A 13,317-nucleotide genomic window follows, 5' to 3' on the forward strand; every position below is an offset into this window, starting at 1 on the left:
GGAAGAGCCAAATATACCATGCTTGCTATATATATTAATACTAAGAGAAAGTTTAGGGATCAACTCCTAAACCAGCTAACTTTAAACAACTCTATTTAATATTTATTAATTTTAAATTATTTTAAAAATCAGAATCTAATTAATTGACATTGATTACGTTTTTGAATAATAAGGATTTGGTAAATTAACCGCTTCCGAAACATAGCGCCGTCAACCTTTTCTTTCATAGCGTCGGTCTTCTCCCTCGTGCAGACCACCACTTCGCTGCCGCTGCAGTGAGCGACCATTCTCGCCGGATAAACCGTCGCATCACTGCCTCCGTGGTGCAACGTCGTTCTTGCCGGATTTCTTGCGCGAGTTGCACGTGTGGTGCGTCAAGTAGTGCACCACCATTGTCGTTGCATAGACCACCGTCTCGCTGTGCAAACCGCCGTTCACGTCGTTGGTGCAGGAACAAAACACATCCGATCTCAAATTAAAAAAACATCCAATCTCAAATGAAAGAAACATCAAGTAAATCGAAGAAACAATATCCACTAACTTTTGGAGGATGGGACGTGACTTGACGGCATAATGGAAGAGGAGAAGGAGGCAAGATACGATGGAAGAGGAGGAAGAGACGCGGCGTCATGTCGGAGACGATTGAGACACGACATGACGGAAAAGGCAAACAGCACAGTGCAGTGACGCGATGGCAAAAAAATGGAAGGCTGTGCAGCGCAGCAGAGGAGGCATACTGTAAGACCCAAATTTTTAAAAATTAAATAATTAACTATTTAAGAGTTAATATATTATATTGAGATATAAAAAATTATGTTTAACAAAATAGTTAAATATTGTTGAGGTTTAATTTAATAATTACTTGTTCTATTAAATTTAAATTATTTATCAGAATATAATTTGATAAGACGAAAATTAAATTGATATTATTATTATTATTATTATTATTATTATTATTATTATTATTATTATTATTTCCCATGGCCGAAGCCTTAAGGGAATTAAAAGCAAGAAAGCCGTGGCCTATGTATTATATAAACATGTACACACATATATATATATATATATATATATATATATAATAACGACATATAACCCACCTTACACCATCTAATCTTCTTTATACTCTTGGAATCGAACCTTTGAGAAAAGAAAAGAATGGAAGTAACCGAGAGTGAGGGTGATGAAAAACCATGGAACCTTAATTCTTTCGACTTCGATTTCTTGAAATTCGTAACTCTAATAAAAATTTAATCTGATAAAAGTGTTCGTATCTTTCTCCTTTACGTGTTGGTGTGATGGTGTCATTTTTGTTCAGTAGGAGTTGACAGTGATGTAGCTCCTTTTTTCTTTGAGTTTGGCCAATTGGAGTTCTAGGAGGTACATTCGATTTCTAACGTTTTCTTCTTCAACAGTTCAGTCAGAAAACTTTTCTGGAGTTTTCGTTGTTTTGATTTCGCACGGAGGTAGGTTTTGGTAATTTTATAATGAATAAATGTGAATTTTATAAGTGAATGTTGGTTTGATTGATTATTGTTGAGTTTGATTGAGTTTTATGTTGAAATTTTGTTGAATTATTGTTGTTGCTTGTAAATTGTGGTTCGGCTATGAAGAATAGCCTAGTTGGGGTTATTTTGATGATTTTGAGACAGTTGTAAATGAGAATTATTGATTAAAATTAATGAGGTTTGATGGTTGAGAGATTAAATAAAAAGCGGTAAAAAATCGGTAATAGTAAAGCTTAAAAAACGAACTTAAAACTCAAGTTGAAAACTTGAAGAATTTTGATAATGAGATTCAGTCCTTTGATAAAGTTATAATCAAGGAATTAAGATTTATATTTGAGGTTGAAATAGTAATTAAGAAGTTTAGGAACAAAATGGGTATTTTATAAAAGATTCAAGGTTATTTTGGTAATTATATTATATGTAAGAACATTTTAATAAACTATAAAATATGTTAGGGTAAAAATATAAATATTTTAGAAAGGTCAAAGATACAGAATAATTTGTAAGAGCTTAATAATAAAGCTTAAGTTAATAAGTTTCGAGTAACGAGAACATTTAAAGTTCAAGTTAATAAGGTTTGGGCAATAAAGAAAATCACTATTATTGGTATTAATTTATTAAGATTATTATCAATTTATTTTTTAAATATATTATATATTAATATTTTATTTAAAATACATTATTTTATTTATGATATACTAAAAGGGTAAGTAGAGAACTGTCATAAAAGCTTTAGAAAGACAAATCTAAATTAAGGATCTTATGATTCTTTTCCATAAGACACTTAGGGAAAGGCGAGGAAATAATGCAAAGATAATTTATATTGTGGAATGATAAGAAATGAAAGAAAGAAAGAACGAAAAGAAAATGAGATAAGCAGAGATATGGTGGTGAGTCCACTGAGTTTTGCTTTCCAGATATATATCGGCCAATTCAGGGGATGGTCGCACCTGTAAGACAGATGTTGCTTACAGAGGTTATCAATACATACATTGGCTAGAGAGAGCCTCACCTGTAAAACCGAGGTTGCTTACAGAGGTTATGGCACTGGAAGCCAAACTCAAACAAAGGTTGCTAAGTTAAGTCGGAATATAATTCAATAAATAAGAGAATAAAAGAAGTAAAAGAATAAAAGAAACTAAACAAATCTCTGCCACAGGAGATTAGAGAACAAAGATTAAAAGAATCTAACGGATCTCTGCCACTATAGGAGAGTAGAGAACAGAAAAAAAATGTATTAACTGAAAAGATCTCTGCCACAGGAGAGCAGAGGGCAAAAATAAAGAAAGGGCTTTAAAAGACTGTTTGCCATAGGAGAGCAGATGCGACCTTACTTGGTTCTTAGTGCCAAATGTATAGTGGAGACGCCCACACACTGAGAACTGTTTTCCAGATGTAAGCATATTGAAATACATTTAAAAGTCACAATGTATGCGGCCTAGTCGTAAGACTTATATGCACACTGTATGCATTTGGAAAGCCATATCTGGGACTTATGCCCGGGTAATGTCGGGATCGGGTAGGCAATCGACACATGAGCTCATGGCCTGCAATAGTGCTAGACATGTATCATCTTTGTTTGTGCATATTTGTTTGTGATTGTGTTTTCTATGATTGTGTGTGCTTGTGATTGGATTCTATGTTCTATAATTGTTGAGTTGGATTGTACTTTATTGACTGTTGTTATTTACTGAGAACATAATAAAACAAACTTAACTAACTACCTCAATCCTACTAAGAACTCTCCAATTCTTACCCCCTATCTCCACCCCCTTTCAGCTACAGGTGCGAAGGTTTAGTGCGGAGCTACACGAGCATAGAAGATTATTTTCACAAGTTGAATTGTTAGAATTTATTTTCCTGTCGTCGTTTATTATTTTGGTTTTTAGAGGGATAGGACTTGTAATTGAGGCTCTTTGAAATAAGTCTATGTATATAAAGTTATGTGGATATATATACTTTTGTGATTAAGTGGTTTAAAATAAAGTCTCCTTTCATTTTCCTAATAAGAGTTTCTGTTCGTATTCACAAAAGCTCAACATTAAATAAACATAGTATATAATTAAAGGAATAGAGGTAAGTAGCACTCAAACTTTTAGTACCATTATGAAGTGCTAAAAGTTAGGATGTTACACGTACAACTTAGCATAACTTCTCAACTGTAGTGGACGGCATACTTGCAGCGAAAGCAACACGACGCAATGGGCTCGTTCACAGCAGCATTAGAGGAGGTGACGGCAGCGCGAACGTGGTCTGTGATGGAGGTTGACGGTAGGAAAGTGAGGCGGGTGCACGTTTTTCTTTTAAAACTAAAGTTAAGAGGAGTATAAATGGAGTGGATTTATTTTTTATTTTAGTGGGATTTAAGTCCAGTCCAATAGAAATTTGTAAGAGTTAGTTAGACCCCATATTAATTACCTATGGGGAGTAAAAGTAGATTAGAAAAAATCACTTCAATTTTATTAGTATTATCCTTTTCTTTATGACTGTTATTCATTCTTGTTTAGTCATTTTGTTTTTGTTCCATCTTTCCTCTCCTATCTAAAACATAAAACAAAGCTACAGGTAAATATTTTTTGCTATGAAGACAAAAAAATGATCACAACTTATCTTATTTAATATTTATTAATTATTGTAATAATTAATATATACTAAATAAGATAAATTATGTCTATTTGTGATTAATATTTTTTTGTTATCAAAGATTTTCGACATAAAAAACTTAAAGCAAGATGTGACCATCCATCTTCCATTGTTCATGAAGGAAAAAAAAAAGTCTCAAAAGTCTCGAGAAGGCATATAACACAGAACTAACGATGTTCGGAAACAATTTACAAGGACAGTACTAACAAGAAATAAAAATAAAAAAAAAAAGAAGGAAGATGTAGGAAGCACTAGTGACGATGAAGGATTGATTTCTGAATTGAATACTTTGATTTCAGTAACCTTCTTGGCCGCTTTCTTCGTCTTCGTTCTCTTCTGCTGCAACTTCTTCGTAGTCCTTTTCGAGTGCAGCAAGATCCTCCCTGGCTTCTGAGAACTCACCTTCTTCCATTCCTTCACCAACATACCAGTGGACGAATGCACGCTTAGCATACATGAGATCAAATTTGTAGTCGATACGAGAGAAAACCTCGGCCACAGCCGTGTTGTTGCTTATCATACAAACTGCTCGCTGCACCTTCGCAAGATCACCTCCTGGTACAACTGTTGGAGGCTGGTAGTTGATTCCACACTTGAAACCAGTAGGACACCTGAAATTTCCCATAAAAACAGAATTAGATTTTGCAAACAGAAACGAAATAAATACAAACAAGTGTGGTTTGTGAAATGCTCTTCATATACTTCAATGTAAGATTTCTTGTGCAAAATTCTTAGGAATACAGAAACATCTCACACAACCTATAAGCAAGGTAATACCTAGTTACCTGCTAACAAAATTCTTCAACTGAAAAAATAACTAAACAAAATCTATTAGGAATATACACAGTTAGTTGGTTGGTTGGTAGTTATAGGTTTGTTATTCTGTTATCCCAGCTCACAGCTGCAGTAACGTATATATAAACCTGTATTAGTATTCAGTTGAAGTGAATCAATAATATTCATTTTCACATCATTTCTGATCTGAGTTTAACGAGACCAGAGCAAGAATGTCAGATAAGTCCTCGTACTTCATTCTTGTTCATTATCAATATCGTACAAAGTTTTAGAAACAGATCAAGATTCAAGACATGTCAGAGCCAAATGATCTGAATTGCAAGGTTAAAATTCTGGTTTTAATTTTGCACTTTAAGAATAAAGCAGTGCTAAGGTATGACCAATCTTTAAAGAAGGTCTAAAGTAAGCATCTTTAGTTACCTCATGAAAGCATACCTTCTGAATTTTGATCGTTATTTAAAGTGAGGAAGAGAATAACTAATTACCAGTCAACAAACTGAATTGTTCGCTTTGTCTTGATATTTGAAACAGCTGCATTTACATCTTTTGGCACAACATCGCCGCGATACATGAGGCAGCAAGCCATGTACTTGCCATGTCTAGGATCACACTTAGCCATCATGTTTGACGGCTCAAAAACAGCACTGGTGATCTCAGGAACCGATAGCTGCTCATGGAATGCCTTAGAAGCCGAAATGACAGGTGCATAGGATGAGAGCATAAAATGGATTCGAGGATACGGCACAAGGTTAGTTTGGAACTCAGTAACGTCCACATTGATCGCACCGTCGAATCTCAAGGAAGTGGTTAAGGATGAGATGATTTGAGAAATGAGACGGTTCAAGTTGGTGTAAGTTGGCCTTTCAATGTCTAATGATCTTCTGCAGATGTCATATATTGCTTCATTGTCTAAAAGCACAACCACATCAGTGTGCTCCAGAAGGGAGTGAGTGGAAAGGACACTGTTGTAAGGTTCAACAACTGCAGTAGATACCTGCATGTTAAAACAATACTACCATAAGAAGAGCATTCCACAGAGACTGAAGAACAATACTTGCATAGAAACAATTATGCAAAGCATAAAAGTTTGAGAGTAAAGGTTCAATGTGTTACTTGAAATTAAGAGCATATTTCATCTGAGTTTCATAAAATTACAAAAAGATTTCAATTTAGTCATTAAGGTTACATTTTGTTGGTTATTCTGGTCTTTGACTAGTCAAATAAAAATCAGTTACTATGACTTTCCCCAATACGTAGCATGCCACATGCAATTGACCCACGATGTAAATTTGCATAGTTCTGGTCTATGGCATATCCTAATACAAAAATGTTATTTATACACTAAAATTAGCTACCAATGTATTTGTGTATAAATACATGTAGAGTTTAATTTATTTTATTTATATTCTAACATGTATTTTATACTAGTAGCTTATTTTAGTATATGTATAGCACGGTTGATCATAACATGAGTCTCGCCATTGATCAATATAATATCACATGATATGTTGGCATATCAATTGACATAACACATCAACAAATCAATAATAGATGATCTGCCCTAAAACTAACATAAATATATAAAAGTTTTAGATATTAAACTAACCGATACATTTGAAATTTCAGACATTAAAATAAAATATGCTTGCAATTTTAAGGAACAAATTGAACATGTATTCGACTTTGTTATCGGCAAAACCAATAAGAATTAACTGCAACAAATAACAAAATCTAAGTATCCTACTAGTTAGTTTCCTTTGTGACAAGTTGCATCATATCTTAGAACACTAGAGAAATCAAATTGGGATCATCCTACAACATATCACTAATTTGCCACATCCATTGTACATTTGTACACTGATTTTCATCTTTCCAATGATTTTAACATAAATACCTGAGGAGAAGGGTAGATAGTGAATCCAAGTTTAGATTTCTTTCCATAATCCACAGATAATCGTTCCAAAAGCAACGATCCAAGACCAGAGCCAGTGCCTCCACCAACAGCATTAAAAACCAAGAATCCTTGCAAACCGGTGCAATTATCTGCCAATTTTCTAACTCGATCGAGGCATAGCTCGATAATCTCTCTTCCAACTGCACCATCATAGATACACACAACATTGAAACAAAGCAGCCAATTTGTTTTAGTCCTCTGCATTAGCAAATTGACATACCAGTGTAATGTCCTCTGGCAAAATTGTTAGCAGCATCTTCTTTGCCAGATATTAATTGCTCAGGGTGGAAGAGTTGTCTGTAATGACCAGTTCTTACTTCATCAATCACACTAGGCTCTAAGTCGACGAATATAGCCCTCGGCACGTGCTTTCCTGATCCCGTCTCGCTGAAGAACGTGTTAAAAGAATCTGTCGCGACACCAAGCGAGGTATCACTGCAAGCAGATAAAGTTCACTCAACACAATTGATGGAACAATTATAAGTGAAAGTTGAAAGATTAAAATCATGATATTCCTGAATTACACTTGATGATTCACTTAACAAACCTTTTCCCCAAACACTTGGTTCTGTTAACACGATCCAAATAAACTAATTCTATAATGATACTGCCTAATGCAAAGTTCATATAAACATTGATCATATAGCTAGACACTGTTGATTAAAGAAAAAAAAAGGAAGCATATCGTTTGTGATGAAAGGTGATTAAGATAGGAATGTAAAAGGAAAAGAGAAGAGAACCTTGGCATCATGCCATCAGGTTGAATTTCATGCTCAAGGCAATAGAGCTCCCAACATGAATTCCCAACCTGAATTCCAGCTTGTCCAATATGAATACTTATTACCTCTCTCATCTTGTTCTGCTTTCTTACTCCTTTCTAGTTTCTACAATTTTATGCAAATAAAACATTCGAAGAAAGAAGAGAGAGCAGAGTAGAGAGTAGACTCTCTTGGTATTTTAATTGATTTGTTGAAGGTTCATAAAGAAACACATTCATTGAAGGGAAGGCCGAAGAGCCACATGTCAAAAAATTAACGAACGATCCGGTTCATTTTTCGATACTTCTTTTTTTCACATGTAACGAACTGTAAATTTAGAAAATCTAAATAACAGCTACGCAAAAAATCTAAATCACACCGATTGTTGTTTATATTATCTTATAATGCCTTCTTTTAACTCTTCAAACCTTCTAGGTCATTTCATAATATTATTTCGTATTATTTTAACTATATTTTTAAATACTATTAAAATTTTATAATTTTTCTCATTTTTTATTAGTTTATCCAATGCCCCCTGGATACTAATTATCAGCATTTTGTTAGGTAAAAGAGGAGCAATAATTTATATCGCTCTTCTCTTGGTCAAGGGACCCACTTCTTTTGGTCGGTTTTCAACGTATATCACTCTTCACTAGAGTAATTTCTTTCTTCAATAGTTCAATTTATGACTCGTTTCCATCCTTCGGGACTTGTCACACAGCAATACAGCTGTTCAACTCACTGTCTTTGTCTTCTCTTCTCTTCCACAACTGTATCTATCTGTATAATTACGACTTCTCTTCAAGATATTTTTGTTGTATAATCAATGCAAGATTTTTTTATTGTTCATTTCGTCATAGGCAGGATGATTCCTATCATTTGTTAGATTAGGATTAAAAAATATGCAGTGCAGGTTATAATAAACTGAATTGAATTACTTATTGGTGATATAGCCACTAACCAATTCTTACGTGTGTGCTTATGCTTGGAGAGAGTTGTACTTACATGGTACGTTACATTATTAACCCTCTAGTCCTCTTGCTCCTGCATAAATAAGTAACAACCAAAATTCAATCATAAGAAAATCAATTATAGGCTGTCTGACAGTGGGAAGTCCCCTTCTTGTTCACCAGAAGTTACTTTTGTTACAATATCAATATTCTTGTTTGCTGTTTCCTTTCTGTTTTGTCATGGAAACCGGAAGGTTCTTGCACATTCAATTTTCTATTTCTAGTTTTCTACCAGTGTGTTTATATTTTATCATTTCTCTTTTGGAACCTATTTGTTGAAAATTGAAATCAAAATCTTTAAGGGGCCACACATGGTCAGTCTGAGCTCTGAATCCCTTAAATTGAGATGCTTTCATAAGTAGCACTATATAAGTAAAATTGAGTTGTATCTTTTTCCCCGAGAGCCATTTTATATAAAATGTCATCCATAATATCATACCAATAGTTTTGAGGACACTTGAAATTTTTCAAAGATTATCATATCAAAAATCAAAATGCACCATGGATCTATCATGAGATGAAATAGCGCTGCAAGCACACCATGAAGGCTCAAGCGTGAGAAGAAAACTTTATTCACAACAAAGGACTGCTATATACTACAGAAACTAGGGATGAAACCTACAACTAAAAGCAGTCACAATGTTGATGCCGCGCATTTGAATTCAGAAGGCAGAAACCAGCTCCGCCATAATCATTTGATTGTAGCCTTATGTCATTGATTCCCCAACCGAGTGACAGCTGCGCCAGTATATAAGAGCTTCTGTATCAGCAGCGTCTACAAGAAACGTATCTCTAGCCTCTCAACCAAGTGTTTCTGTAAGAGGAGTTGTCGCGCAGAGAGGCATCGTGGGGCTTGTACTCCATAACATACCCATGGGGAAGCTTTAAATGACGCTTTATTGAATCTCTCAGACCCATTATAGCCTGGGAAGAAAAATCCAGGTCATTGAATAATGAATTTAGCACATATGCTAGCAAAACTGTAAGTACGAATGTAAATGTGTACATACACCTTCAGAAAATGATATGCCAACCTGATTATCGGAAGCATTGCGATTCCAGACACTCACTATGTCTTCGTTGAAACGAATGCTTAGTACTGCACCACAAATGTCATCTCCATAATCTAGTTGGTCACCCACTAAGGCAAGAACCTGTACTCAAGCCATTTTAACAAACTTCAACTTCAGCAATTACAGGCAATCTTTAACTATATAGATCCTGGAACAATATTCACTCAGCAGAAGAGACTAAATTGGCCTATATATACAAAAAGTACAAAGGAATGTAGATTTCAGGGATAACAGTAGATGGCAGAACGTTTACCTCAATAAAGCTCAGCAAAATGTTTCATTCAGAGAAATACAAAGCAACCCATTTATTAGATTGCCATTACATCGTTTTTGGTTCAGTCCCAATATTTACTATTATCCACCTAACCATTTAACAGCATCTTGCATACATGAAGTCTAATAAGGGTTTATGATGAACTATTGCTCATTCAAAAGTATAATATAAATGAAGATAGTGCCTAGCCACCTAATACATTAGTAAAGCGATTTAAATATGAAACAGGGTACACAGGAGGCGGGTTATAGAGAACATCGATTAAGAATCTGTCCACTTCTTGACCAATTAAAACTTTCATAACATTGACCTATAATGGTCCTCCTTAGTGGTGGAAGAAGATATACTTCAAAATCACTAGGTGTTTGCAAGTTAAACTAATCCATCCAGACACAAGGAACTTGATTATCCATCATGCAGCAATTTATTAAATCTTCGTGTAAACACGGTTATGGAAACAATCTGGACTCATTCTTTCTGACACAAGTTACGTAGGACACAGTAACTTTCTTTGATTGAAAATTACAAAAGCTAATTAGTTTGTGTTATATAAGAAGTGGAAATTTTTAAGGTTTTTTTTTTTTTTTGTGGTGGAGGGAGGAATCTGGGAGGGTGGCCCAGGAAGAAGCTTAAAACCACGGAACCCCCCCCAAACCACAGGCTATTTTCAGAGAATGCTTCTTATGGTCTAAAACTCAACAACTTGACTCCATAGGTTACCAAATTGTGCAGTCACGTACTCCATATGCACAGCTTGAGTTAAAGGAGTGATGTGCTGAGTTTAAAAGTTGATCCACAGGTAGACTACAAAAAATGCACCTAGAAGATTCAGAGATTTGACAAAAATTACCACAAAAAGAAAAATGACAAAAAAATCCCCGAAAGATAGTATTAGTTTGACAAATTTCAACGTGATTTTTTTGCAAGTATAATTAGAAAAATGATCATTTTTTTCTATCCTTAAATTTGGTAATTTTAAGCCATGTGAACCTTTTTGGTGACTTTATTCTATGCTAATAACCAAAAATTTTTAAAAAATGGAAAGGGTGTTTAGAGATCAAACTTTGCATTGATTTTTTGCATACACCTTCTGAATAATGATCCCAAGTCTTCCCACAAAAAGTTGGATTAAATACACAAGTCATTTGCCACTTATAGAAAATGATAGTATATTTTGTTATTTTTATCCATCTACTATCTTTTGGGTTCTTTTTTGTCATTTTCATCTTTTGCAGTTATTTTTTGTCAAGGTCTTGCTAACAAGTGTCCTAAAGGCGTTATTTAAAGATACTACAATTAGAAAGTTACATAGAAAATGCAAATGAAATGTAAACATTTTAAGCTTTTTATGCATTAAATGCATTGGAAAAACCAAAACTTTACACTTTCATTCTCTTAACAATCGCCCTTATGGCACTTTTAGCTTTTTTCTTTCGAATCCATTTTAGCCAAAAATTAATGATAATTTGCACAAATAAAAAGGATAGGTAAAGACAACAACAACAAAGTCTTTTCCCACTATACGGTGTTGGCTAATCAGATAAACTTATTGTGTTCTATTAGCTACATAGGAAGAGCCCAAACGAAAAAACCAAAGAAAAAAAAAAGATTGGGAATTACAGGGGAAAACGGCACATAGATACACATAAAGAGACTTCTAAAATATTTTTTCTAACTCCATGTTTCATCAGATTCTGCTATGTCGAAACCTTTTCAACATGCAACGAAGGAACTGTAATTATGAAAATAACAGGAACATATAAATGAAGATTAACAAACAAAGCAACTGACGGAAAAATATCAAATATTTTAAAAATACAAAATCAAAAACTAAACATCCAATGTACATGTGACGATTCGATTATCAAGATTTAGCTGACCACTTAACACCAGCAAATTAAACTATTGAATTGCAGTTATCCATACAACAAAAGAGAAAACTTAGTTATAAACATTGCCAAGACATACACACCGTCAGTGTCAGTCACACACAAACTGAAAATGAAATATGGCCAATACATTTCCTCAGAAGCGAAGAGTTTTTTACATACCAGGTCTTCCCAAAACCGGCCTGAGACAACCTTATTGAATCGAATAATCCACTTACCACCATTGCAGTTAGCAGAATCCTAAAAGAAGAAACAAGAATTATGCACTGTGTTCATTCAATCCCACGCAAAATCCATATAGAATGTGAAACAGATTAAAAGGGTACCTCCCACAAAGGGCGGATTCCTTCCTTAAAAAGGTGCAAATCAGTGGGAACTAGCAAGGACGAAGGGCGAGAAAGATGGCAATAGCACACCCAAAATCCTTCAACCTATTCAAGCGTAAGAACAAAGTAATAACACTAATTATAAAAAGGATTTTGAAACTACATCACAACATCAATAGCGTGCCACAGTATCCTTTCACAAAGCAAAACTCATTACAAAAATTCATATTTCATTTTCAAGCATAGCGTACAATCAGATATATAAGGAAGATGGAAATCCTTACGGTACTGAAATGGACAATTTTCTTGATGCTGTCCTCGTACGAATCTGAGGTGTGGTTTCGAACTCCAGGTGTTCTACGAGTGTACCATAGTACGAATTTGTTCTGCGCCATGGAAATTAGGAATTCAATCAGGAACGCAAACTAAAGTAAATAGATCAATGGAAATGTGAAATTGGATGAGTAGAGCGAGATAGAGGAACCTTGAGGGGGTGAAGAGCAGCATTGGCGTTGTTGGTGGTGTCCAATTCCTTCTTCTCCATTCCCAAATCCAAAACCCTAGCTTTCACCCTTGCCGTTAATTTCTTGCCTTGCCTGTTATCCGCGTCCCAGTCGGTACTAATTTGGTTCCACTTGACTATATAAAGGTCGGAAGCTCCTCAACAGTCAACAAGTGAAGGCGCAATCGGTATTGCCTCTCAGAGTGATGCATACATAACATGTAACCAGCTGAATTAAAGATTGTTTTGTTTTGATTTGTTTTGTAGCCGAATTAAGTGGATTTTTGTTGCTAACCTTGGTACACCACAAAAACATTCTAAATATTTTGTTGCTAACGAAAATAGGCTCATTTTTTTCATTATGGATTTTTTTTTTTGGTAAGTGGACATTATGGATTTGATATTGGGGTTGTGCAATGAAATAGATGCATGACCAAAATTTCCACTGCTACGAAGATTGGTTAAAACGTAGGTTACCTTTTAGTTTTTTTTTTATTTTTTTTGTTAAGAGAAATAAACAAACGAAGTTTGCGTTTTGTTTTTTAAAAGGCTTTTAAATTTTTTTAAACCCAATCGTAGCCTACG

At 34.6% G+C, this 13,317-nt stretch overlaps 2 protein-coding genes across 2 annotated transcripts; both read right to left on the minus strand.

Annotated features, from left to right (window-relative positions):
* Window positions 1-4,243: 4,243 nt before the first annotated feature.
* On the minus strand, window positions 4,244-8,070 carry LOC107604974 (tubulin alpha-5 chain). Its single transcript, XM_016306704.3, has 5 exons — window positions 7,641-8,070; window positions 7,121-7,335; window positions 6,841-7,040; window positions 5,432-5,940; window positions 4,244-4,762 (listed from the first exon to the last, which is right to left on the minus strand). The coding sequence occupies exons 1-5, from the start codon at window positions 7,751-7,753 to the stop codon at window positions 4,447-4,449; spliced, it is 1,353 nt and encodes a 450-aa protein (XP_016162190.1). The 5' UTR covers window positions 7,754-8,070; the 3' UTR covers window positions 4,244-4,446.
* A 1,005-nt stretch (window positions 8,071-9,075) lies between these two features.
* Window positions 9,076-13,001, minus strand: LOC107604973 (eukaryotic translation initiation factor NCBP). The gene is made up of 6 exons (XM_016306702.2): window positions 12,715-13,001; window positions 12,515-12,616; window positions 12,231-12,335; window positions 12,067-12,144; window positions 9,703-9,822; window positions 9,076-9,592 (listed from the first exon to the last, which is right to left on the minus strand). The coding sequence occupies exons 1-6, from the start codon at window positions 12,772-12,774 to the stop codon at window positions 9,461-9,463; spliced, it is 597 nt and encodes a 198-aa protein (XP_016162188.1). The 5' UTR covers window positions 12,775-13,001; the 3' UTR covers window positions 9,076-9,460.
* Between the last annotated feature and the right edge of the window lie 316 nt (window positions 13,002-13,317).

Source organism: Arachis ipaensis, chromosome B6, assembly GCF_059453495.1.
Source record: "Arachis ipaensis isolate K30076 ecotype BB chromosome B6, ASM5945349v1, whole genome shotgun sequence".
Taxonomy (NCBI): domain Eukaryota; kingdom Viridiplantae; phylum Streptophyta; class Magnoliopsida; order Fabales; family Fabaceae; genus Arachis; species Arachis ipaensis.